Raw genomic sequence first — 23,716 nt, 5'->3', positions numbered from 1 at the left:
AAGACACACACACTCCATTGGGGACCCCCCTCACCCCACCCCAAACACACACACTGCACACAGCCTGCAACAGCCTCCGCAGTCCAACACACACACCGCAACCCCCACACCCTGCAACACCAACACAGAGTCCCATGCACTCCGCCACAGATACACACAGCTTGTAGGCAACACACCCCACAATCCCCATACACGCCCTCACCCCACTGACAGACACGCCCAGAGCCACCCCGAACGCCGGCCATAGTGACTGGAGCGTTCGGCTGCCCTGCAAGCCCGGGCCACTCCCGGTGGGGCTACTGGGGACAAACCAGCCGGCTGGTCGGAAGAGATCCACCCCAGATCAGACCCATGGGCCCATCTACCCTGGCATCCCACCTCCCGCAGTGGCGAGGACGAGGGGTTGCAGAGGAAGGTACAACACTCCCCCTCGTGGGCACTGATGGAATAACCTGCCCTGGGCCCACTCCCTTGTCGCACCCCAGGCTCCACTCCGACCCCCTGCTTACCCGGGGCTGGGGGGGGCGTGAGGGATGCTCCAACCTCCCCTCCCCAGGGAGAACAACATTAACACTAAATAGACACTGACTGAGGGCAGGGCACTGGGATGGGGAAGCCAGGGGAGGGAAACTGAGGCACGCAGCCCAGCAACAGGCAAGCACCCAGCGCCAGGCACTGCAGAGTTGGGCCTGGGGATGGACAGATAGCTGGGGGATGTATGGGGATGGGAATCTACCTCAGGGGTCCGGTCAATGTCAACAGCCCCCCCGCCACCTTCACTGTTAACCAAAGCAGAGATTTGCCCTCCCCAGCGGATCCTGGCTAGTATCAGGACCCATGACTGGGCCCCCCAGCCTCACTGGTGCTGAAACTTTCTACAGCAGCAGCCTGCAGGTGACCCTGGGAACCCTCCTTCCCCCCCGACCCTGCCCTGATTGCCTCTTGGGGCAGAGTGGGACCCCCTAAACTCCTCCCCTAGCTGGGCCGGGGACTCACTGATCACAGCCAAGTCATCCTAGTGTCTGGGCAGCTCCTGGCCTGTACGACATCCATCCTCACACACACCCCGCTGTAAGGAAGGGCTATTCCCTTGGGGAAACTGAGGCAGGAAGGCAGCGCAGAGAGTTGAACCCAGATGTCCTCTGTCCCTGGTTGGCACTGACCTCTCTCCTCTAGCACCCCCAGGTTATTGAAGGGATGTCCCCCTGCCCCAGTTCTGGCTGCCCCCAGAGCACCACCATCAGGTGTCGGGCCAAGAAAATTGCAAGACTGACTTAGAAATCAGGAGATTATTATTGAAAGAACCAGTGCAGTGGCTGCATTTATACAGGGGCATGGAGACCCCCCCAGCTTTGCAGACACCATTGAATCCACTCTGCCCCACAGCCCCAGAGAGGTAGGTAAGTGCAATTGTCCCTACATCACTGATGGGGAAACTGAGGCACTGAACCAGCAAATGAAGTGCTCAAGGTCCCCCAGAGAGTCACCAGGGCAGAGAACCCAGGACTCCTGACTCCCCATCCCGGCTCTACCCACTAGACTCCGCTCCCCTCCTAGCACTTGCTATACTTCTGCACCAGGGCATAATAGGATTTCCAGACGGCCGGATCCTGCTGGCACAGGGTCCCCCCTCCCCGCTGCTCCTCCTCCAGGTTGCGGTTCATGTCGCCCACGCAGGCCCAGCCGGGTGTGCTCTCGGTGCTCACGCACCACTTGGAGTGGTCGACAGTGGCTGGGAAGTCGGGCCCCGGGGCCGGGAAGCCCAGCTCCTCGATGTTATAGACCCGGTAGGGCCCCGAGCAGTTGGAGGGCAGGACACCCCGCGAGTTGGGCCAGAACTGGACGTAGAGGTCACTGGAGAGTGCCTGGGCCACCCAGCCGGAGTAGAGATCTAGGGGGCAAAGAGCAGGGGAGGGGTTAGCAAGCTGGAGGGAGGGGAAATGGGGGCGGGGAATCAGAGGCACTGTGGGGCTGACCTGGGGGGAACACATCAGAGGGAAGATGGAAGGTTGGGGGGTAGAAGACCCCAGGGGGAGCCAGCTGGAGTAGAGATCTGGGGCAGCCGAGGTGTTGGGGGGGTAGCACCACTTGGGGCGGTTATAAGGCCATGGGGGGAGTTGGGGTTTATCCCCCCCCATGCATGAGTGTGGGTCTGGGACCTGCCAGTCCCCAGATACTCCCCCCCCCCATAACACGGCTCCCCCCGCCCCTGTTCTCACCGTCGTGGAAGAGCCGGAACTTGGCCAGGCTCAGGAAGCGACGCCCCCCCAGCGAGGTCAGGGCCACGCTGCGGTTCCAGGGGGGCTCCCGCACATGCTGCATCTCGGAGGCCAGGTGCAGGTCGGGCAGGGCCTGGGCAAAGGCCCCCTGCACCCGGGCATCGAACACCGCGGGGTCGTCGAACCTCAGCTGGGTGCCTAGAGCGAGTTGGGGGAGGGGGGGTTGGGGGGCAGCAGGACAAGACCTGCAGCCCCCCCTCCCCGGGTGAAACGGGTTGGCCAGGGCTCAGCCCAGCCCCAGGTGCCCCCATCACAGACTCTGCCCCAGCAACAAGCCATGGAGACTGAGCCCCGCTGAGCCATGGGGGGTGGGGGGGCACACAGGGGCGGGGGTCACTCTGCCACGACTAGGCTGCACCCTCACTAGGTTAGACACAGAGTCAGTCCCCAGAGCTGGGATAGAACCCAGGAGTCCTGGCTCTCCCCTCCCCTGCAGCTGTAGCCACTACTAGACCCCACTCCCCTGACAGAGCTGGGATAGAACCCAGGAGTCCTGGCTCCCCCCTCCCCCGCAGCTGTAGCCACTACTAGACCCCACTCCCCTGACAGAGCTGGGATAGAACCCAGGAGTCCTGGCTCCCCGCTCCCCTGCGGCTATAGCCACTAGACCCCTACTTCCCGCTCAAATCCAGGATAGAACCCAAGAGTCCCGGCTCCCAGCCCCTGCTCTAACCACTAGACCCCACTCCCCACCCCGGGCTGGGAGAGGACCCAGGCGTCCGGCAGATGGAGCACCTACCGATCTCCTTGAACTGGGCATAGGGGAAGGTGACGCACAGGAAGGACTGGCCGTTGTGCAGGCCGCTGTGGGGCCAGGCGTAGGTCTCCGTCACAGGGGGCGGGTAGTGGGGGGTGCTGTGCAGCAGCCAGAAGCCCTGGGCTCTGTCCAGCAGGACCACGCCTGGGAGACGGGGACACAAGGGAGGAGAGTCAGGGTCCAGATGGCCAGGGAGAGAACCCAGAAGTCCTGGCTCCCAGCCTCCCCCCTCCTCAGCTCTAAACACTAGACCCCACTCCCCTCCTGGAGCTGGGGAAAGAACCCAGGAGTCCTGGCTCCCAGACCCCCCTCACACCCCGCTCTAACCACCAGCCCCCACTCCCCTCTGGGAGCCAGGGTCGCTGTCTGGGGAAGTCCCTTGTCTCTCTCCCTCCTTTGGGGCAGACTCCCTGCCTCCCCAGCATGGGGAGGTGCTGCCCAGAGCTGCTCTGGGCCCCCCTGGGGGCGGCTGGGCTCAGGCTGGTCGTGGCGGGGGGCAGAGGGGGTTACCCTTGGTGTGCCCCCTGGGGCTGGTGGAGGAGGGGACGTTCTTTGGGGGCTGGTCGTTGTACAGGACATAGGCCGTGTCCTCCGTCTGCAACAGAAATGGGGGCTGAGTGCTGGGAGACCCTGCCCCGCTGCCCCCTGCCCCCCCACCCCTCTCCCCACTTCCCTGCCCCAGTGCCCCCCACTGCCCCTTCCCCACCCCTCTGCCCACTCCCCTGCCCCAGTGCCCCCCACTGCCCCTCCCCCGCCCCTCTGCCCACTGCCCCCCACTGCCCACTCTCCTGCCCCACTGTCTCTTCCCCCAGCACTGCCCCTCCCCCAGCCATTGCTCCCTCTCCTGCCCGTACCCTCAGTGCCCCCTTCTTTCCCCAGCTTCTCACCTACTTCCCCCTCCCCAGTTTCTGCCTCCCCCATTGCCCTGCCCCTGCTCTGCCCTCCGGCTGCCCCATCTCCCCGCACACAGCCTCCCCACCCCTTTGCCCAGCTCCACCTCCCCTGCCCCCTAGTCTGTTCCAGCTTATCCCCAGCTCCTCCCTCCCCTCACTGTCCCTCCCCCAGCAGCCCGGCTCCAGTTGTCCCCCTCCTGCCAACTCACCCTCCTGTTTGCCCCCTGGTAGAGCTGCAGTAGGGTCCTGCCCACGGCGCTCTGGGTGCTGTTCATGAGGGTGCGGCCGGGCACCCAGCCGCCAGAGCGGGCATCCTGGTACATGTAGCGCATGCCTTCGGCCGGGGGGCTGTGCCGGGGCCAGGGCAGCTTATAGGCCAGGAACCTGGGGGGAAACCAGACCCTTTTAACCCTTTGGGGCCAGACCCTGCCTAGGAGGTGGGGGAGCCATACACAGGGAGCCCCAGTGCCTCCCCCTGATGCCAGGAGCAAGGGTATCCTGGCACGGATGCCATGGCTCACTGCGATACCCGCTCACCCAGCCTGTGGCTCGGGGTGTGTGTGGGGGGAAAGATGTGCTATGAGAACCAGGGACACCCCCGCCTCATTTAAGCCCCACTCCGGGGCCCCAGGGGCACACGCTGTCCCTTTATGGGGTGAACAAGTCACACGGGCTGGGGGGGGCTGACATAGGGGAAGGGGGGAACTTACCAGTCCACGGGCTGCCCGGCATCATCATAGCAGGAGATGCCGCCTCCAGCCACATGGGGCAGGGCCACGGCCAGGAGGAAGAGGGGCAGCATCCTGGGGAGGGGGGAAGACACCAAGCAGGATCTGAGGGGAACAGCCCCTGCAATGCACACAGGTACCACCGTGAGGCGCACACGAGTCACACACGCATGTAGGCCCTGCAACAGGGGTGGGAAAATTTTTTGGCCTGAGGCCCACATCTGGGTATGGAAATTGTATGGGGGGGCCATGAAGGCTCATGAAATTGGGGGGGGTGAGAGGGTGAGGGCTCTGAGGTGGGGCCAGAAATGAGGAGTTCAAGTTGTGGGAGGGGGCTCTGGACTGGGGCAGGGGGTTGGGGTGTAGGGGGGTGAGAGCTCCAGCTGGAGGTGCAGGTGATGGGGTGGGGCTGGGGATGAGAGGTTGGGGTGCAAGAGGGTCCTCTGGGCTGGGACCAAGAGGCTCAGAGGGCAGGAGGGGGATCAGGGCTAGGGCAGGGGGTTGGGGTGCAGGAGGGGGTCAGGGGTGCAGGCTCCGGGTGGCGCTTACCTCAAACAGCTCCCAGAAGCAGCGGCGTTTCCCCTCATCTGGCTCCTATGCGGAGGGTCAGCCAGGCGGCTCTACGCACTGCCCCGTCCACAGGTGATGCCTCTGCAGCTCCCATTGGCTGCAGTTCCTGGCCAATGGAAGCTGCAGAGCCGGCGCTTGGGGCGGGGCAGCATATAGGGCCCCGTGGCTGCCTCTACACATAGGGGCCAGCGAGGGGACATGCCGCTGCTTCCGGGAGCCGTGCGGAGCCACAGCATGCTCAGAGCGGGGCAAAAACCGGACCGTGCTCCCCGGCGGGAGCTCAAGGGCCAGATTAAAACTTCTGAAGGGCCAGATGTGGCCCCCGGGTCGTAGTTTGCCCACCCCTGCCCTACAAAAACAATCAATTCCCACCAGGGCATCCCCAGCCAGGGATGAGGGGCTGGTGGGTCAAAGCAAGGCAGAGGCTGGGAACCAGGACTCTGGGGGTCTCTTGGAGGGGTGGGAGGGCCTAGTGGTTAGATGGGAAGCTGGGACCCAGGACTCCTGGGGCTGGGAGGGGAGTGGGATCTGGTGTGTGAGAGCCAGGGGCAGGGCTGGGAGCCAGGACTCCTGGGTTCTATGCACCAGCTGCTCCTCACATCCACTGATGTCTGGGTGAGCCAGGGGTGCCCGGCTAGTCCATGACTTGGGCTCCGGGAAGGGGGCTTCCAAACTGGAGGTGTCCAGAATCAGAGGGGAGCTCAGGCCGGGGCTCGTTGCCCCCCCTCCCCCACCCCTCCAGCCCTGAATCATTTGTGTGGCTTGTCCCCGGGCCCCTTGGTGGGGCCGACGTCCTTCCGGGGATGACGCGCCAGGGGCCGGTATCACAAACTGAAGGCACGGGGGGGCGGCCCTGTTCCAGCACACACACTCCAGTCCCAACCCCGAGTTCCTCGGACCAATTCCTCTTTCTGTGCCAATGGCTCGGGGGGAGGGGACCGGACAGAGCAACGCAGGCCACAGGCAGGGCCCGGCATTCAGCCAGTGCGGGTGATCCCATTCTGCACCCCGCCCCAGAGGCAGTTGCATCTCAGCGCTGGGCAGGGGGGGCTGTTTATTTGGGGACCCGTGCCCCACCCCAGAGCTGGGGACAGAACCCAGGAGTCCTGACTCTCAGACACCCCTGCTCAAACCACTAGCCCCTACACCCCTCCCAGAGCTGGGGACAGAACCCAGGAGTCCTGACTCCCAGACACCCCTGCTCGAACCACTAGCCCCCACTCCCCTCCCAGAGCTGGGGACAGAACCCAGGAGTCCTGACTCCCAGACACCCCCCTCTGCTCAAACCACTAGCCCCTACACCCCTCCCAGAGCTGGGGACAGAACCCAGGAGTCCTGGCTCCCAATTCGATTCTTGGATCATCCCCCCGCCCCCAAGGTCTTCTTCCCCAAAATGATGTGGAGCTGAACTGGTCACAGCTCCAGGGCTTTGTCCCCCACAGTGGGGTCCTTCCACAGCAGGCGGGGTTTTTGCGGGGGGGGGGTGTCTCTCCTTGCTGCTGTACAAAGTCGGTTTCTGGGGGCTGCCAAGCTGGCTCCTTCCCCTTGCGCTGACCCCACATAAACACATAGAGCCTTTGTCGCTGTGGGGCTGGATGGGGGGGGCTGGATTCTGGGGTCCCTGGGGGCTACCCAGCAGATACCTTGCAGTGGCCTGAGCCCTGGGACCCGGCCCGGGGCGGAGATGCAGCTGCCGCTGGGGTGGGGCACGGGGGCTGTTTATACAAGCTCCCCGGGCCCGGCGCGGAGATGCAGCCGCCTCTGGGGTGGGCGTGGGGTCGTTCGCCGGAGCTAGAAGCTGGAGGGGGTCCAGCCCAGCTGCGGTTGGGCTTGTTCTGGGGCGGTCGGGGCCGGGGCCGGGGCCGGGGCCGGGGGTTACCTGACACGGGGGAGCGCCACGTCCCGGGAGCGCCCGGACCTGCCCTCTTTGCCTGCCCCACTGCGCCAGCCCCACTTCCCCTTCCCCAGCTGAGCAGCACGTGACCCCTGGGGCCCCTCCTCCGCCACGCCCTCCCAGCTCCTAGCCAGCTCCCACACCCCCAGGGCCGGTCTGTGGGGCACGCACGGTGGCGGGGGGGGGGAATGTGGGTCCCACCAGAGATGGTCCAGGGGAGGGTTTCCTGCCAGTTAACGACTTAATTGTTTTTTAAGGATTTAATGAGTCCTGTGGGCCCGGTGGGGATTATTAATTACAGGGAGTGCGGGGCTGGGAGCCAGGACTCCTGGGTTCTATTCCTGGCTCTGGGAGGGGAGGGGAGTGAGGTCTAGTGGTTAGAGCTAGGGGTGAGGTTGGGAACCAGAATTCCTGGGTTCCACTCTCAGCTGTGGGAGTGGGGTCATGTTTGGGGAGGGGCATTGCTGGGAGTCAGGACTCCTGGGTTCTAGTCCTGGCTCTAATCAGTGTGTGCTCTGTGCCTCAGTTTCTCCATCCACACAACGTGGATAATGGCCTCGCGAATGCAGCCTGGCTGTGAGGGCCAGTTAGTTCATCACTGGTAGGGGCTTGGAGACCAGGGGGACAGTTTTCTGAATTAGGGGTTATTAATTATCAATTATTAATTACTCCAGCCCCAAGAGCCCAATTGTTCCTTCCAAGGGAATGTGATTCCCTAGCTCTGCCCCTCACTAAAAGGCAGATCCCTTCAGCACCACTAGGTGGCGCTGCTAATTCATCCCATGGTCCCTGTGGAACTCCTCGCTGCTGGGCTGTGGAGCCTGACACCAGCTTATCTGCCTCCTGGGGGGGAGGGATTCTGAACAGCAGCTGCCGCTTTGGCAAGAGAAGAGCCCCAGCTCCCTGGGATTCAGGGAACCAGCCCCCATGTCCTGACCCACTTCCCCCCGCCCCCCTGGGCTGGCAGGGTGTTGAGCCACTGAACTGGCTGGGGTGGGAGAGGGGCCAGATACCAGGCTAGATGGGCCCATCAGAGGTGGTAGCAAGGGAGGAGGGGGAGACCAGGCTGGTCCATGGGTCTGATCTGGGAGCTCGGGGGGTCCCAGGATGGATGGCCCATGAGTCTGATCTGGGGGGCTGGGTGGTGGGGAAATGACCCCAGAGACAAGTTTCTGTGGTTTATTTGTTTATTAGCAGTTGTCGTTGAGCCCCGCATGGCTCAGGGGGGCCGCATCTCCTTGGGGCACATGTAGAGCCAGGGTCCGGCGGGCGGGGGGCAGGGCTGGCGTGACAGCAGGGCACAGAGGGGACCCAGCACCAGGGGGCCCAGCAGGGCCAAGAACAGGGCCTTGGCCAGGGCCCAGAACAGCTGCCCGGCCAGCCGCAGCCTGGGGAGACGGGGGGCAGCATAAGATGGGGGCCTGGGGGGAACCCCCATGCACCCCCCAGACACACAGACCTTCCTCTGGCCTGCCCCCCTGGACCCATACCCTTCCAGACACCGCCCTTGCCCTGTCCCCATGTCCTCTCCCCCCACAGACCCCTCCCCCCCCGCTCCCCAAAGACCCCTTCCCCCAGAGGCCCTCCCAGGTCCTGGCCCCCCAGCTCCAGAGCCCTGGTCCTCCTCATCCCCCCCCAAACTCCCCCAGCCCCTCCATGGTTGCTGGGGCTCCTCACCTTAGGGGGAGTCGCCCCCTTGGCCCTGAGGCCCCCGACTCCTGACAAAGCAGCTTCTCCTGTGGGGGGAACAGCAAACCCAGTGAGTTGGAGCCCCCCACACACACACTTCACAGGGAGTCAGGGTGAGGGGCCCAATGGCAGTAAGTGCTTCTGGGAGGGGACCCCCATTCAGCACCCCCATCCCGGTGGGGTTCCTTGCCCAAATGGCCCCCCTATATGCCCCCCAAACTTCAGAGACTGGCTGTCTGCATCCAACCCCCCCACTGGAAACACTCACCCCCCTGCTGCCCAACTATACCTCCCCATAGACAGCCCCCTGTCTCCACTCACCTCCCCCTTCCCCATCTCCCTGTAGACTGGCCCCTGTCTCCTACTAGCCCCCCTGCCCCCCGCAGCCTGACCCCCACCTCCTCCCAGCCTTCTGACACCCCCCCACACCCAGTACAGCTGAGCCCACAGCCCTCCAATCCTGCCCCCCGTCTCCCCCATACCGTCTGGTCACGCAATCTCTCCTCCCACAGGAGGTTGCTGGCTGGGGTCCCAGGGAGTCTGTATAGCGCTTTCCTTTGGAAGCTGAGGCAGAATACAACATTAGTGCCCCCAAGACACCCCCATAATCTGGAAGGAATGGGGTATGACAATGCAGCTTCCCCCCCCCAGGGGGGATGTGCCCCAGGCATCACCCCCCCGTTGGGATCCCCCGGGCCCCCCCCGGACCCCCTCACCCAGCGCCAGCTAGGGGCCATGTCTGAGTCCTGGGGTCCCCTTAGTCCAGGCAGTCCCTCTGTTGTTCGGCCCTGCCTGTGTTGGAGGTCGGGGGGCCACAGGCTGAAGCAGGGGGCGGGGGTTGCTACAGGCATTGCCTCCTCAAGCGTAGCCCCACCCCAGGCACCCCAGGGTGCTACCCCACCGTCTGTGACCAGTGTCTGAGGCCTGGGGGTGGGGTGACCATGACATCAGGGTCTCCCCCCCCAAATCAAGCCCTCTCCACCCCCATCCTAGGCAGGAGGGGTTGCGACTTGCTGACAATATCTCACAGCTCCCGCGAGTGGCTGCCCCCAGAACCGCCCCAGGCCCTGCAAGCGATGCCCATTGCTACCTGTCAGCCCCCCTCCCCCACCGGAGAGGCTGGTACAGTCACAAGGAGCCTTGGGTGGCCAATCACTCACAGCTCTGCCTCCTGCTGAGCCTCCAGCACCAGATCACCCCAGCAGCTGATATTCCTGTGCAGGACCTTGGAGGGACAGGATCGTGCCCCTACCCTGGTTACAATCCGATTGGCTGCAACAGCCCCACCCCCAGCCCGGGCAGAGGGGAATTTGGTCTCTGTGGGCCAGTGTGTACGTGTGACAGGATGCTCCGGTGTTAGGCTGAGCCCCAGCGAGCTCATCCCACACCATAGATGGGAACAGCTTCCAGCCACCACCCGCTGGATTCGCACTGGCAACCCAGAGGCTAACGGTTCTATGGTGAGATGGTCCCACTGAAATCGGGCGCTGCCCAGATCCCGACTGAGATCAGGGCCCCTTTGTGCCCGGTGCTGCCCAGACCCCAACTGAGATCAGGGCCCCCTTGTGCCGGGCGCTGCCCAGACCCCGACTGAGATCAAGGCCCCCTTGTGCCCAAGGTCTCCCATCAGGGAACAGGGCCCCAGTGTCCCCAGCCCAGCCCACACTCACTGGAGGACCACTCTCTCTGGCAGAGGAAGGAATTTGGGTTTTGAAAGCATGGAACCAGCTGCTTTCCCAGGCTCAGGATCCTCCACCAAAATCAGGGGAAGTTAGGAGCCTAGGAAGGATCTGGGCCCTGCAGGATAAGGCGGATTGCTCTGACCCAAATGAAGCTCCCTGAAACCCAGCTGGGTTCAATCCCGGGGGTGGGACAGGACAGGACAGGACGTACCTGGGTTCTTCGAGAAAGTCCCTGGATGGTCCCACTCAGCTCTTCCATGTGTCGCTGCTTCTAAACCCACCCCCGCCCCCAGACAGGAATGTGGCTTTGGTTCTGGGCCCAGAAGGGCACAGCTCGTTAATTACAGCCCGTGAAACCAACCAGAGAGCTGTGGTGATCTCTGGCAACCCCTGCGGGGTGGGTGCAGACCAGGCTGTGGGTGGGGGCAGCCACCTCAGAGCTACAAAACACTGGGGCATCCGGGCTGGGCCTGAGCCCACAGATCTCCCCAGCTAGCCACCGCCACAAAGGGGCGCCCCTGGGAAAAGCTGGATGGGTCTGGGGACCGCAGGCTGGGGGGGGAACAGGGCGCAGAGGGGGAAGGTTGGGGGGGGTTCTAGGGAGCACAGGCTGGGGTGTGTGATTGTGAGGAGGTGACGGGAGCACAGGTTGAGGGAGGAGGATGCAGGGGGGCTGACTGGGGCTGGGGGAGGGAGGAGGGGGCAGGGCCAGGAGATCAGCCCCTTGGCCCAAGATGTGAGGGAATTCTTTGGTCCCATCCCATCTGGAAAACCCTGTGAGCCTGTCATGCCCCTGCTCAAACCAAGCAATAGGAGACTTCCAGGGAAGGCATGAACTGACTAGAGGGGCTGGGCTAGCAGGGGTCTGTGGGTCAGGAGTGAGGGGCCTGTGCTGAGACCCGGAGCTGGGGCCTGGCCTTACCTCCCGGATCCTGTCAGCCTTGGCCCGACGTTTGGCCTCCATGTCCCACAGGTGCCTCTGGTGGGAGAGGAAAAACACAGGGTTTCCCTTAGCCCCTGTCCAACAGTTGGGTTCCCCACTCCCCTCGCCCACAACAGGAGCTGCTGCCCATGGCTGGGGAGAAGGGTTGTCAGAGACCCCCCAAGACACTCCCTTGTGTCTCAGGAATAGTTCCTGTAGGGTCTGGATTCCCCAGTAGACCCAGGCTGGGTGGACGTCCATGGTTCAGAAGCCATCGTCCCACCCGGACGGAACACACCTCTGTGACTCAGTTTCCCTAGATGGGATCTGAGAAGGAGGCAAGCTGCGCGGGGGTCTCTTTGTTGGTGCCCCAGCTGCCCTCACTCTGGGGGTGCAGGGGGAGCATCATGGGGTGGGGGGCTGGTGTGTATGAGGAGCGGCTCTCCCTGCCTCTCCCTGCCCCAGGAGTCCACGGGGGAGTCGGTCTCTGCCCAGCTGTCCCGCATACTCAGTGACACACCCCAGCCTCAGACCTTCCCCCTCCACCCCCCAGTTCACCTGCAGCTCGTCCTCCTGCACCCGCAGCTGCTGCAGGGCCTGCTTGTGGGTCTTCTCCCACTCTCTCTGCTTGGAGACCTGTGTGGGGAGCGGCAGGCAGTGAGCACACGGGTGGTGGTGGGGATAATGGCAGTGGGAAGGACTGGGTGGGACCTGCAGGGCGCCCGCTCGCAAGGAATGGAGGCCCCCAGTTGTGGACAATGACCCTATCCGGATGTGGATCCCAGAGCACCTCAAAGGCCATATGGGGAAACTGAGGCCCAAGGTCACACAGACAGTGACAGAGCTGGGGACAGAACCCCAGTCCTGACCGCCGCCACCCCCCAGACCCACCTTTCCCTCCAGCTCTTGGATGGTCTCAGCCAGTCTCTGGTTTTCTTTTTCCTGCCGGGCAATGAGGGGAAATTGCTGTTGCAAAGCAGGGCGCGGGCGGGCTGAACCCTTGGGGGCGGGGGACCTGGCTCCTAGCCCCGTGCTAAGCCTCCTGCCAAGCCCAGCCTTTGCCTCCATGCAGACCCCCCCACCAACCCTGCCCAGCCACTACCCCGCTCGCCAGTCTGAAGCCACATCCCCCTGCTGCTGGCCTGTCCAGGAGGACCAGATGGCTCGCGGGAATGACACATGCGACCTGGCCCCCTAGGGGGCACCAGTGCCAATCCAGCCCCAGGGCAGGGGCCTGGCTGGCTCGGGGGGGCGGGGCATCCAATCCGGCCCGTGGTTGCTATGGCGCTGGTCCCCATGGTGCCGTGGCGCCGGTTGCCGTGACGCCGGTTGCCGTGGCGCTCTCACCCACTGGGGGATGTGGCGCTGGTGGTTCTGCTCTTGCCACTCCCGCAAGGCGCCCTGAGCCTCCTCCAGCTCCTCCCGCAGCACCCGGGTGGCCTGCTCCAGCGACTCCAGGCTGCGGGGACAAGGGGGCATCAGGCGGGGGGGAGGGGCATGCCCAGGGCATGGCCCTCCCTGCCCCCCAGGGACCACAGCACAGGCTCCACCCCCACGCACCTCCTCCGCCAAGGTTCCCTGCCTGGCCCCCCCTACACCTGGTGGGGGGGGGTCTCACCTCTGGGCCTGCAGCAGGGCACGGAGCCGGGCCTGGCGCCCCAGCAGCCCCTCATAGTGCCCCTGCCAGCGCTCGGCCTGGGCCAGCTCCTCCGCAATGAGCTCCTGCAGCCGGGCGTTCTCCTCCGCCACGCTCCTGCAGCGCAGCGGGCGTCAGGGCCCCCCTGGCGCCAGCCAGTCTCCCCCCCCCCGAGGGGGTGCCCCACGCGCCCACCCACCGCCGCTCCGGCACCTAGGTCCGCTCAGCCCCACATGCTGCCCCCCCGCACCCGTCGTTACAGAGGTCCCCATACAGAATAAGGCCTGGGGAGGGCTCCCGGGGGGGGGGGCTGAGGGGAATGGACGGGGGGGGTGGATCTCGGAGGGGAGCCCTCTCTCCCCAAAGAGGAGGGCCTGCGGAGTGGCTGGGAGTGAAGGGGAGGGACAGGCCCTGGCTGGTCTATGGCACAGCGGTGGGGGGGGGAGCAATGCCTGACACAGCCAGAAAAGCCAGGGCTGAGCGCTCCCCCTCCCCCGGTCACCCCCCCACTACGCAGCAGCCAGGACAGGACACCTGAGCGGATGGGGAATCCCCCTACAGGGGGCAGCAGTACTGGAAGTCAGACCCATAGCAGGCTGCACTCACACAGCATCCATCCTTCTCTTATGGGGGGGGGATCTTATGTGACACAGCCCCTCCTCCCCGACTGGGCCGGTAACCACCCCACATTGGCAACCGTAACCGGGCATCGCCATACCACATGTTGCTTAGCAACCAGCTGGAACACATGGGATACAACACAAGGGTTGGGGGGGGGCTGTATCTCCATAACCCCCCCCAGGCCTGGGAGAGAGCTGGGAATGTGTGTGTGGGAGGTCCCTGTAACCATGGCTACTGGGCATCCCCTTCCCCAGACTGGGGTGGCAGCCAGTTCACCAGCCCCCACCGGAGGGAGGAGGGGCAGGGCAACCCCTTGGCCTTGGGGTGACTGTCCCCAGAGGACACAGCAGAGGGCGCTCTCCCCCCCTGCCTAGTCTGAGCATGGCAGCCTGGCCCAAAGGCTTCAGCATTCAACTGGGAGTCTGGACGCCCGGGCTCTGTTCCCAAACTCTACCTCTGACCTTGGGCATCTTGCGTCCCCGCGCTGTGCCTCAGTTTCCCCTCCACACCCTGTGTCTATTCAGCGTGTGAGCTCTTCGGGGTAGGGACTGCACCACAGTCAGGGTCTGTGCAGCGCCTGGCCCAGTGCGGGCCCTGATCTCAGGTGAAGGGTCTGGGCAGCACCTGGCACAAGGGGACCCTGATCTCAGTCGGGGTCTCAGCAGCGCCTGACACCAGGGTTCTCAATCTCTTTGAGAGACTTCAGACTCTTCCCTGAGCAGGGGCAGCCTCGGTGCAGCTGAGGCCGAGCTGAGCTCTCGTGAAGAGCTGGCGTTCCCCAGGGCACTCGACGCCCCGCCCGCTCCCATTGCTGCAAGGCCCCATGTGCCGATTCCCTTGCATGACTCAGGCCATCAGCCGTCCCCCAATTAATCCCTGTCTGAACTCGTGCGGTTCTCCTGGAAAAATCGGCCAGCTAGACAAGCTGTCAAAGTGACGGAGAATCCACCACGCCCCTCAGTGACCTGCCCCAGTGGGTAATTCTCACACCCTGAACATTCACACCTTATTTCCAGCCTCATTTTGCCTAGCTTCAGCTTCCAGCCGTTGGTTCATGGTCGTCCTTCCTCTGCTCGCCTGAAGACCCCACGATTACCAAGTTGTTCCCCATGGCAGTACGTTCAGCCTGGGACTGAGCCAACACTTCCCCTTCTCTGCGTTACCCAAAATCCAGGGAGCTATTTGCGTGCCCGGGGCTGATTTAATGAGCTTTAACTTGCAAGTGTAGACAAGGCCAGTCCAATGCTAGATTGAGGTAGGGCAGCTTACTACGTCAGCGTCCACACTACGGCCGTGCTCCCGCCGATGCCGGTGCCCGGCTGCCCCGAGATCATTACTCCCCCTCCGGGAGAGGCGTAGGGCTAATGTCAGTGCAGTTAGGGTGACGGTGTCCCTGCGGACCCTGCATTACTTACAGGGGCCGCTGGCTGCCCTTCTTGTCAATTTCACAGCTCCTGGGTTACAGCCCTGAAATTGAGGAGAAAGGCTGGTGGTAGGTTCCCTGCGGTGAACCCCAGGGGTGGGTGGGAAGCTCCAGCTGGAGCCCGGCTGCCCCCCTGGGCTCCTGCTTCTAGCTGAACTGCTGCCCCAGCTCCCCACTACCTGCTGGGAGCCCTGCTGCCCCTGGGGTCCCGGCTCCCAGCTCCCAACCCCGCTCCCAGCTCCCCGTTGGGAGCCCAGCAGCTGTCCGGGCTCCAGGCACTGACCTCCCCCCCAGGAGCCCGGGGGGCAGCCTGAGGTTTGTAGGTTTATCTCCTACCCCTTTAATCAAATCCTATGGCTCTTCTCTGACCCCTCCACTGCTGGAAAGGGCGCGCGTCCCTTCGTGTTTCACAGATGTGTCGGCCACACGCTCCCAGATCCGCAGGCCAACTCAGCTTGGCACGGAAGCGGCTGGGGGTAGGGCTGGATTTGGGGTGCTTTCCTGCAAGATGACCCCCTAAACCAGGCAGGCTGAAGGGTGACGCTGCAGCTGCACCTTCACACCACCAGGGGGAGCAGCGACCCTACTCAGTCCTCCCCCAGATGCCTGTTTCTGCTGGTAAAAAGGTAATTGATTCGATCCCTGGATCGGGGCCCTTGCGGGCCCCCCTGCTGGGCCCCCCAGAGAACCCAGCCACGCTGTTTGGAAAACACTCATTTGCAATTAGAGGAGGAACTGGGCCTGCTAGGTGGGGTCAGACCCGAGGCCCATCTAGCTCAGCATCTGCTGCCACAGGGGAAGATGTAAGACCCCCTGCAGCCGTAGGTCACACTGTGCGCTCTGCTGAAGATCACCTTCAGCCCTGGCACATCGACATACGAGGTTAATACCCCTTCCTGAATTGTCATCAGCATTCATGCTGCCTTGTCTAGTTTCAGTGTCCAGATCACCCTCCCAGCCCTCTTCCTGAGGCCCTGGTCTCAGCACCATCCAGTAGCAGCGAGTTCCATTGGCTAACCACGTGGGTATCATTCCTTGGATTGGATTTGAATTTGCTACTGCTCCCTGCCCCTGAGCTCGCATTACAAGGCGGGGAGAAGAGAAAGATCCTGATGGAGGATCCTCCAGCCCTAGCACTGTCTTTTGATAGCCTGAGGTCCCACTTCGAGATCTCCTGGCAGAGGGAACTAAACCCCCTCTGTTCAAAGGCTCTGCATGACAGCCTGCTCACCCTCTGAACCCCAATCCCTTTCAATAGGCTCCGAGATTTATTTTTAATTCTTTTTTTTAAAGTACGTGAAGGCAAAACGCACCAAGTGAAGGGCTGGCTTCACCCGCCAGGGCCGAGGCCTGGAAAGACTCACGGCTGGGACAGGTGTAGCCCGTAGGGTTATTTTTCATTAATACAGCAGGGAAAACGTGGGGTCTTTTCCTGACCTGAGACAAGCGTGGCAGTAGGCACTGCCTTCCCCTGGGGCTCTGAAACCTACCTCTCCGCTGGTGGGGCTTATATATAGCCAGAGAGCCTCTCTGACCGCTGGCAGGAGAACAGGTCGCAGGGAGGTTATGATGTTTCAGTTAAAATGGTAGGTTGGGAATTCAGGGTAGAAGCCACTTGTGGAAAGGGACCTACCATAGCACCCAGGAGCCCCAGTCATAAATCAGGACTGCATTGTGCCGGGCACTGTACACAATTTATTAGGTACATTACGGTAGTGCTCAGGACCCCCTTGTGCTGGGCACTGTACATGATTTATTAGGTGCATTACAGTAGCAGCCAGGGGCCCTAATCCCAGGCCGGGACCCCTTGGGCTGGGCACTGACCCTCCTGCAGTCATTAAACAAAATCCACTCTTATTCACTAGGCTCGGGGAGGCAACCTGGCTGAATGGCCAGGGCCCCCTACCAGGAGTCAGGACTCCTAGGTTCTCCTCCCGACTCGGCCACAGACCCGCTCTCTGAGCTAGGGCAAGTCCCTTTCACATTCAGAGACACAAGGTGAAGGGGAAACTGAGGCAATGTAGAGCAGGAGCTGGCCCTCACTGTGCAGCACCCAGCCTGACAGAGGTCACAAGCTGGGTAAGCGTTTCTGTGATACTTCCGCAGAGTCGTCCCTTGCAGCTCTTACTTTTCAATCCACCAGGACACACTTTCAAAGAGCCAGGGGAGAAGGAATAACTTCATTTCAATCCTCTCCTGGCTTAGAGAGGTTCAAACACAGTGGGGTGTAGATTCTGCATAGAAGACACAGCAAGAGGAATCCCCATTCACTGATAACAGTATGGGGCATGAGAGACACTGCACGGGGGGAGAAACACACTGAAAACAAAGAGAATCTGTAATTCGGATGCCTGCGACCAGAACTGATGGATGGAGAGAGAAGAACTGGGTCCCCAAAGCTGCAAAGAGTTACTCACAGGGTAAATTTAATCCTTCAAAGACCCCCACAATTTGTGTATGCTGAGCAGTGAGGTCTGGTTGCCACCACTGTGAGATGAGGCCAGGACCAGCAGCTGTTCTGAATGGAGTCAGTTCATTCAGAGAAGTCTCCCGCCCCCACCCCCTGCTTCTCCTCACCCTTCTCCCATGGGCCTGGCCCAATCCCCACCCCTACCCAGAGGGTGGCAGGAGCTCTCAAACTCATTTCATGGAGCTGGAAACTACATCTGGTTCTTTAATCATTGAAGTCAGAGCCAGCACCCTCTAGAGGGGAAAGGCCTCATGTCCCAGTCCCCAGCCCCTGAACCAGCCCGTTCCCCACGCCAGCAGCAAAGCGAAGCCGGCACCCCCTGGAGGGGAAAGATGCTGGACCCCGTCTCCTGCAGTTTATAACGCCAGAGTAGCTCTTCCCCCTTCTGACATTTAACAAGGAGGCACTTGCTGCTTGTCGCTGCTGAGGGGGAAAGACAAGAACAGAACCTGCTGAAACGGCTCGCTACCAGTCCGTGGCGCCGGCAGAGCGGGGCACGGCACGGCCGCGGCCCCTACGCGTGTCTCTTCATGTGCAGGGCCAGGTGGTCGGAGCGGGAGAAGGCTCGTTGGCACAGCCGGCACTGGAATGGGCGCTGCCCTGTGTGCTTCCGGTAGTGGCGCGTCAGCTCGTCCGAGCGGGCGAACTTCCAGCCGCAGCCCTCCCAGGTGCAGTGGTACGGCTTCTCGCCTGCCAGGGACAGAGGGAATGTCACCCCAGCCCAGCCGGCCCGCCCTAGCCCCCGCAGCCACCTCTGGGGTGGAGCCCGACAGCTGGTTATACAGGGATCCAGCACGGAGATGCAGCCACCTCTGGGGTGGAGCCCGACGGCTGGCTATACAGGGATCCAGCACGGAGATGCAGCCACCTCTGGGGTGGAGCCCGACGGCTGGCTATACAGGGATCCAGCACGGAGATGCAGCCACCTCTGGGGTGGAGCCCGACGGCTGGCTATACAGGGATCCAGCACGGAGATGCAGCCACCTCTGGGGTGGAGCCCGACGGCTGGCTATACAGGGATCCAGCACGGAGATGCAGCCACCTCTGGGGTGGAACGCACGGGCTGTTTAGCAGCCACACAGTAACCCCCATCAAACATTTAGGACAGGAAGTGACAGCACTTGTACCTACTGCGGGGGAAGTGCAGGGAGGCCGACCGAAAGCCCCAGGCTCAGGGCCTGGTCGGGATGCAAGGACCAGAGCCCAGGGCATCAGCGCTCCGGCATTTTCCACAACCCAAAATGGACGGGACCTTTCACGTCTCAGACAGCCAACACCTCCTGCATCACGAGGCCCTCCCATCCCACAGCCTGGTGCCCCCCACAATGCAGTGTCCCCCCCCAGAGCTTCCCCTGCTCCCTGCAGCACAGTGCCCCCGACACTCCCCCACAGTGCAGTGCCCCCCTCCTGACCCCCTCCCAAATCCTCCCCACAGCACCACCCCAAACCTCTACTCCCCACAGCATTGCCCCCACAGCCTCCCACCAAGCCACCCCCTAATGCCCTAACAACAAGATCAGAGCCCTCCCCCACCCCCGCCAGTGCAGGCTGTGCAGTCAGAGGGCCCCCCCAGCACTCACCCCCTCACCTGTGTGGGTGCGGAGATGGGCCTTGAGGTGGGAGCTCTTGGTGTAGGTCTTGCCACAGCTGGGGTGGCTGCAGGTGTGGCTGGTGGGGCGCTTGTGGGCACAGGCTTTGCGGCTCCTCTTGGGCTTGGCTGGGAGCTCCCCGGCCAGCGGGTGGGGCGGCGCCAGGAGGCCGAGGTAGCCCGCAGGGGCTGGGGAGGGCAGCAGAGCTGGGCTGCCCCGGTACAGCTGGAACCGGGCTTGGTACTGGCTGTGACAGAAGGCCTGGCAGCTGCCCCCCAGACCGTAGGGGGGCAGCTGGCAGTAGGGGGCGCCCCGGGCCAGCAGGGTGGGGGCCAGCGGGGCATAGCCCCCGTACGTCAGCTGGTAGCCATGCCGCAGGGCCACGGGCCGGGGATCCCTGTATTCGCCAGGGGGCTGGGCCTCACAGTCCGGCCTGGAGGGGTATGCCGGCAGATGGGCCACAAAGGTGCCCGCTCCCCCCTTTTCTTGCCCGCGGGCATAGCCGGGAGGCACCGAGCTGCAGCCCAGGGGCTCGTCCCCCGACAGGAGCTCAGCCACCAGGCTGGTGGGGCCCGGGAGCCCATCCCCCGATGTGTACCCGCCTGGGCTCTGCCCCTCATAGCCCTCTGGCTGGCACAGCCCAAGCCCTGCCTCGAACCCCCTGCCTGGGCCGGGGCCACCGGCCTCCGTGCTGGGGAAATTGCTGAGCAGGAAGTCTAGGTCCCAGCAGGATTCCTCATCCTCTTGCTTGAGCTGCAGGGAGCCGTGGGGCTTGGGCAGGTCCATGGGGCTGGGCACTGGGGGGTCCGGGTCATCTTCCACCTTCCACCACTAGAGAGGAAACCAACAGGCAGCATCAGGCCAGAGGAGACATTAGGAGAACGGACTAGTGGTTAGAGCCAGGACTCCCTGGTTCCATCCCTAGCTCTGGGAGGGGAGTGGGGGCTAGTGGTTAGCCAGGACTCCTGGGTTCTAACCTCAGCCCACATATACATTAAGCACCCCCCTTTTCCAGCTAAATTTTGTTTTACTGAGCGAAATTCCAGAGAGCAGCCAGCCCCAACTGGCCACAAACCTCCCCCCAGCCCAGCCCCCATCACCCTGTGGGGCTGGGAGCACGGCCCATGGGACTGGCTCCAACACTGCCGTGCTGGGACCCAGAGATAAGAGAACCTGTTATCAGGACCCCGCACCAGCTGCTGGCCAAGGAGAGGGACGGGGCCATCCCGGCCGCCTGGCAGAGCCCGGAGGGGAGAGCGCCCCAGGATGGGGCTCGCAGGCAGGATATGTTAAAGGAGAGGTGGGGGCCCCCTCCGGGTGCACATTCATCTCGCAAGTGAAGTGAGTTTGTCTGCTCTCAGCCCAGCCCCCCTCCAGGCTCAGCAAAAACCCCAGATCAGAGGCTCAGCTGACTAGATAGGGCTGGGCTAGCAGGGGGCTGCAGGTCAGGATTGAGGGGCACTGGCAGAGCTGCAGGGACCCCCAGGGTTGGATAGTGGGGGGGCACTGCAGGGATTGAGGGGCACCATCAGCTGGAAGCTCCTTTAAGGCGAGCTCTGGGATTCCTCCCCCCGAGCTAGGAATGGAACCCAGGCATCCTGCCCCCACAGCCCCATGGCTTAGCAGGACCCCACCCACCCAGTGAAGCCTCCCCCTAGGGAAGGGGCTCCCCACCCCCTCCTCTAGCAACCAGGTGCCTCCTGCCTGCCGTCTGTCTTACCCCAGGGCCCTCATGGGCTCAGAGCAGGACTCTGCCTCCATTGCTGGGCCCATGCAATTCAGCAGAGCTGCGGCGGGGTTGGGGGGCAGGGTACAGTCCTCCCCCCGCCAACCCATTCCCTGCCAACCGAGCTCCCAAACCTCCCTGCCCCCAAGAACACGGAGCCTGGAAATGCAGCCACCTCTGGGGAGCCGCAGGGCTGCGCCTTCGCGCCACAGAGGAGGGACACCACACACGCTGCGGCAGGCAGGCAGCCAGGGCACCCCCCAGCCCCCCCTTACCTTGAGAATCTCCGACTGCTTCTCCTGGAAGTGGCAGAAGCCGGCCAGGCTGCTGATGGAGGGCAGGACGGCATCGGCGAATGCCATGGCCAGCCGGGCCCCAATCCGGAGCCAGGTCAGGGTGAGGGAGGGTGGAAGATCAGAGCCCAAGGGCCGGGAGGGGGGGGACCAACCCTTCCAACTCCTTCCCCTCCACGCACCTGGCCCCCCTCACGTGCTCGCCTCTCCTTCACCCCCCCCCCAGCTGTTGGCTCCCTCGAGCCACTTTCTGAGCAGAGCTTCCCCCCTCCCTTCAAACGCTACATTTCCCTCTTTCCCGCTCCCCTCTCATTGGCTTACTAAGGTGATAAGGGGAGCCTCTAGGCCAATCAGAATGAGGGGTGTGGCCCATCAGGTATGGAGGGGGGGCTAGCTAGGGACTTGGATAATTTCACTCTAAGTGCATGGGGGGGGGTCCCAGGTGGCTTAGGGCTGGGAAACGATCCCGCCCTGCCCCACCCAGGGATCTCAAAGCAGCTGCAGTTTCTGCCCCACTCAGGGGCTGATTTATGGGGGGGGCAGAGGCCTAGGGCTTGGCACCTGCTAGACTCAGCCCCCAGGTGCCTCCCGTGGGCCCATCAGTAGCTGCCGCTGTTGCCCATGGGGGGGATGATTGATGCCACTTGGCAGCCCCCTCCCGCTGGGGGGGCAGATAGACCCTGTCAGAGAGTCGGGACTCCCCCCAGCTATGGGAGGGAGTGGAGTCTAGTCGTTAGGGCAGGGGGGGCTGGGAGTCAGAGGTTCTACATAATATTCCTCCCCCGGCCACTCACCTGCTGGGTGCCTTCGGCCAAGTCTCAGTCCCCCCCTCCCACCTTTGTGCCTCAGTTTCACTCCCTGTGAAATGGGGGGTACTGATACGGGCCCAGCGACCAGAGCAGCATAGAAAGTTCAAGGTTGACTGGTCGGAGGCGAGGCACCTCCCTCACCGCAGCACAAGGCCGGGGCCTCCAGGTGGGAAGGAGGCTGTAGGAATCACAGGAGATCTGGGGGACGGAAGGTGCCACCTAAATACAAATCATTGTCTTGCCCACAAACAGGTTCTAGTGGGTGAAACGAGGCCCAGAGCAGGTCACACAGTGAATGGGGGCAGAGCTAGGGAGAGACCCAGGAGTCCTGCCTACCAAGCCCCCTGCTCTAAGCACTAGACCCCACTGCCCACCCCGAGCTAGGGAGAGAACCCAGGAGTCCCAGCTCCCAAGCCCCCTGCTCTAACCACTAGACCCCACTGCCCACCCTGAGCTAGGGAGAGAACCCAGGAGTCCCGCCTCCCAAGCCCCCTGCTCTAACCACTAGACCCCACTGCCCACCCCGTGCTAGGGAGAGAACCCGGGAGTCCCATTTCTCACTCTCTGCCCCCCAACCCTGCTGGTCCTGGATTTTTATATGGCACTATTTTCTCTCTTCCGGCCTCGGCCCCTTTCGAATTTCATGAAAGGAAACAAGGAACCAGAAATGCTGAGAATTTCCTGAGAAACAAAACAAGATTCAGGGAACCGCACCCTCCTGACCCCAGCCGAGGGAGGGAGTACAGTCTAGTGGTTAGAGTAGGGGGGGCTGGGAGCCAGGACTCCTGGGTTCTGATCCTGATTATCTGAAGCAGCTATTTACTCTCTCCTGTTCCCTGGTGGCTCTGTCTCCCCATTGCCCCCCCTCGAGCCAGGTCTTCCCTGCAGAGACAACCCCCCTTTCCAGATACCCGGCCTGCCGCTCTCAGGGAAGTACGAGGACGTAGATCACCATCCGCCTGAGCTTTATCGGACTGCCCCAGAGCGGCTCGGCCACCTGCCCCAGCCCTGATACCGGGGCAGAGCTGGAGATAAAGCCCCAGGATCTACCCCGGCTCCAGCAGCGGGGACCTTTCCAGCTGAGACATGGGGGAGGCAGTCCCCGTTGGGCAGGGGAGCGAAGGCTGGGCTAGAACAGGGCTGCAGGTCGGGATTGAGGGGCACCAAAGAGCTGGGATGGGGCCCAGGACGGGAATAACCTGGAGCGGGGGAGGGATTGGGTCAGCTTCATGTCCCCAAATCCTGGGTCTGAGTCTGGGGGCGCCTTGGCCTCTGGGAGTTCGGTGATGGGCTTTGACCCACCCGGCTGCCCCAGGGGTTGCCAGGTGCGGGGGGAACAACATACCCGATTGCCAGTGCAGTGGGGAGCCCCCTCCCCCGCCTCCCCTGGGGGTCCCCTCTGCCTACCCCCAGCCTCGCTCTCACCCCTGATCCCAGAAGCCATTGCATCTCTCCCCCTGCCCCACTGGGCACAGAGAAGGGGGGCAGATGAGCCGGGGGGAGGAGCACTGAGTGTTTCCCCCAGGCCCTCGCTCCCTCCCTGCCCAGCAGCCATGGCCTGACCCCTGCGTGAGACGAGCTCGCCAGGCCTCAGCCCAGTCAGTTCTAACCCCCGCCCCCAAGACCAGGCCACGGAGCCTGCAGCCTCCCAAAAGGTCTGTGTGGGGGGGGGGATCCCAGCCCCAGGGCGATGGCTGCACAGAGGTGGGGAGCTGGGATCAGGTGTCCGTCCCCC

General features: G+C 63.2%; 2 protein-coding genes across 2 annotated transcripts; both read right to left on the bottom strand.

Annotated features, from left to right (window-relative positions):
* Positions 1-1,274: 1,274 nt before the first annotated feature.
* On the bottom strand, positions 1,275-16,640 carry DNASE2 (deoxyribonuclease 2, lysosomal). Its single transcript, XM_075121698.1, is given in 15 exon segments — positions 1,275-1,891; positions 2,220-2,417; positions 3,019-3,180; positions 3,547-3,631; positions 4,139-4,313; positions 4,640-4,739; positions 4,742-4,778; positions 8,799-8,857; positions 9,293-9,374; positions 10,704-10,763; positions 11,415-11,471; positions 11,973-12,050; positions 12,306-12,356; positions 12,762-12,873; positions 14,677-16,640. Coding segments are annotated over 15 exon segments (1,611 nt in total). The 5' UTR covers positions 14,694-16,640; the 3' UTR covers positions 1,275-1,553.
* Positions 16,641-17,255: 615 nt separating this feature from the next.
* On the bottom strand, positions 17,256-21,422 carry KLF1 (KLF transcription factor 1). The gene is made up of 3 exons (XM_048832152.2): positions 21,155-21,422; positions 19,145-19,984; positions 17,256-18,254 (listed from the first exon to the last, which is right to left on the bottom strand). The coding sequence occupies exons 1-3, from the start codon at positions 21,239-21,241 to the stop codon at positions 18,189-18,191; spliced, it is 993 nt and encodes a 330-aa protein (XP_048688109.2). The 5' UTR covers positions 21,242-21,422; the 3' UTR covers positions 17,256-18,188.
* Positions 21,423-23,716: the final 2,294 nt, after the last annotated feature.

The sequence above is a fragment of the Caretta caretta genome, chromosome 20 (assembly GCF_965140235.1).
Source record: "Caretta caretta isolate rCarCar2 chromosome 20, rCarCar1.hap1, whole genome shotgun sequence".
NCBI classification, from domain to species: Eukaryota; Metazoa; Chordata; order Testudines; family Cheloniidae; genus Caretta; species Caretta caretta.
The sequence above is the reverse complement of the archived record's forward strand: the minus strand, read 5'-3'. Positions and strand labels throughout refer to the sequence as shown.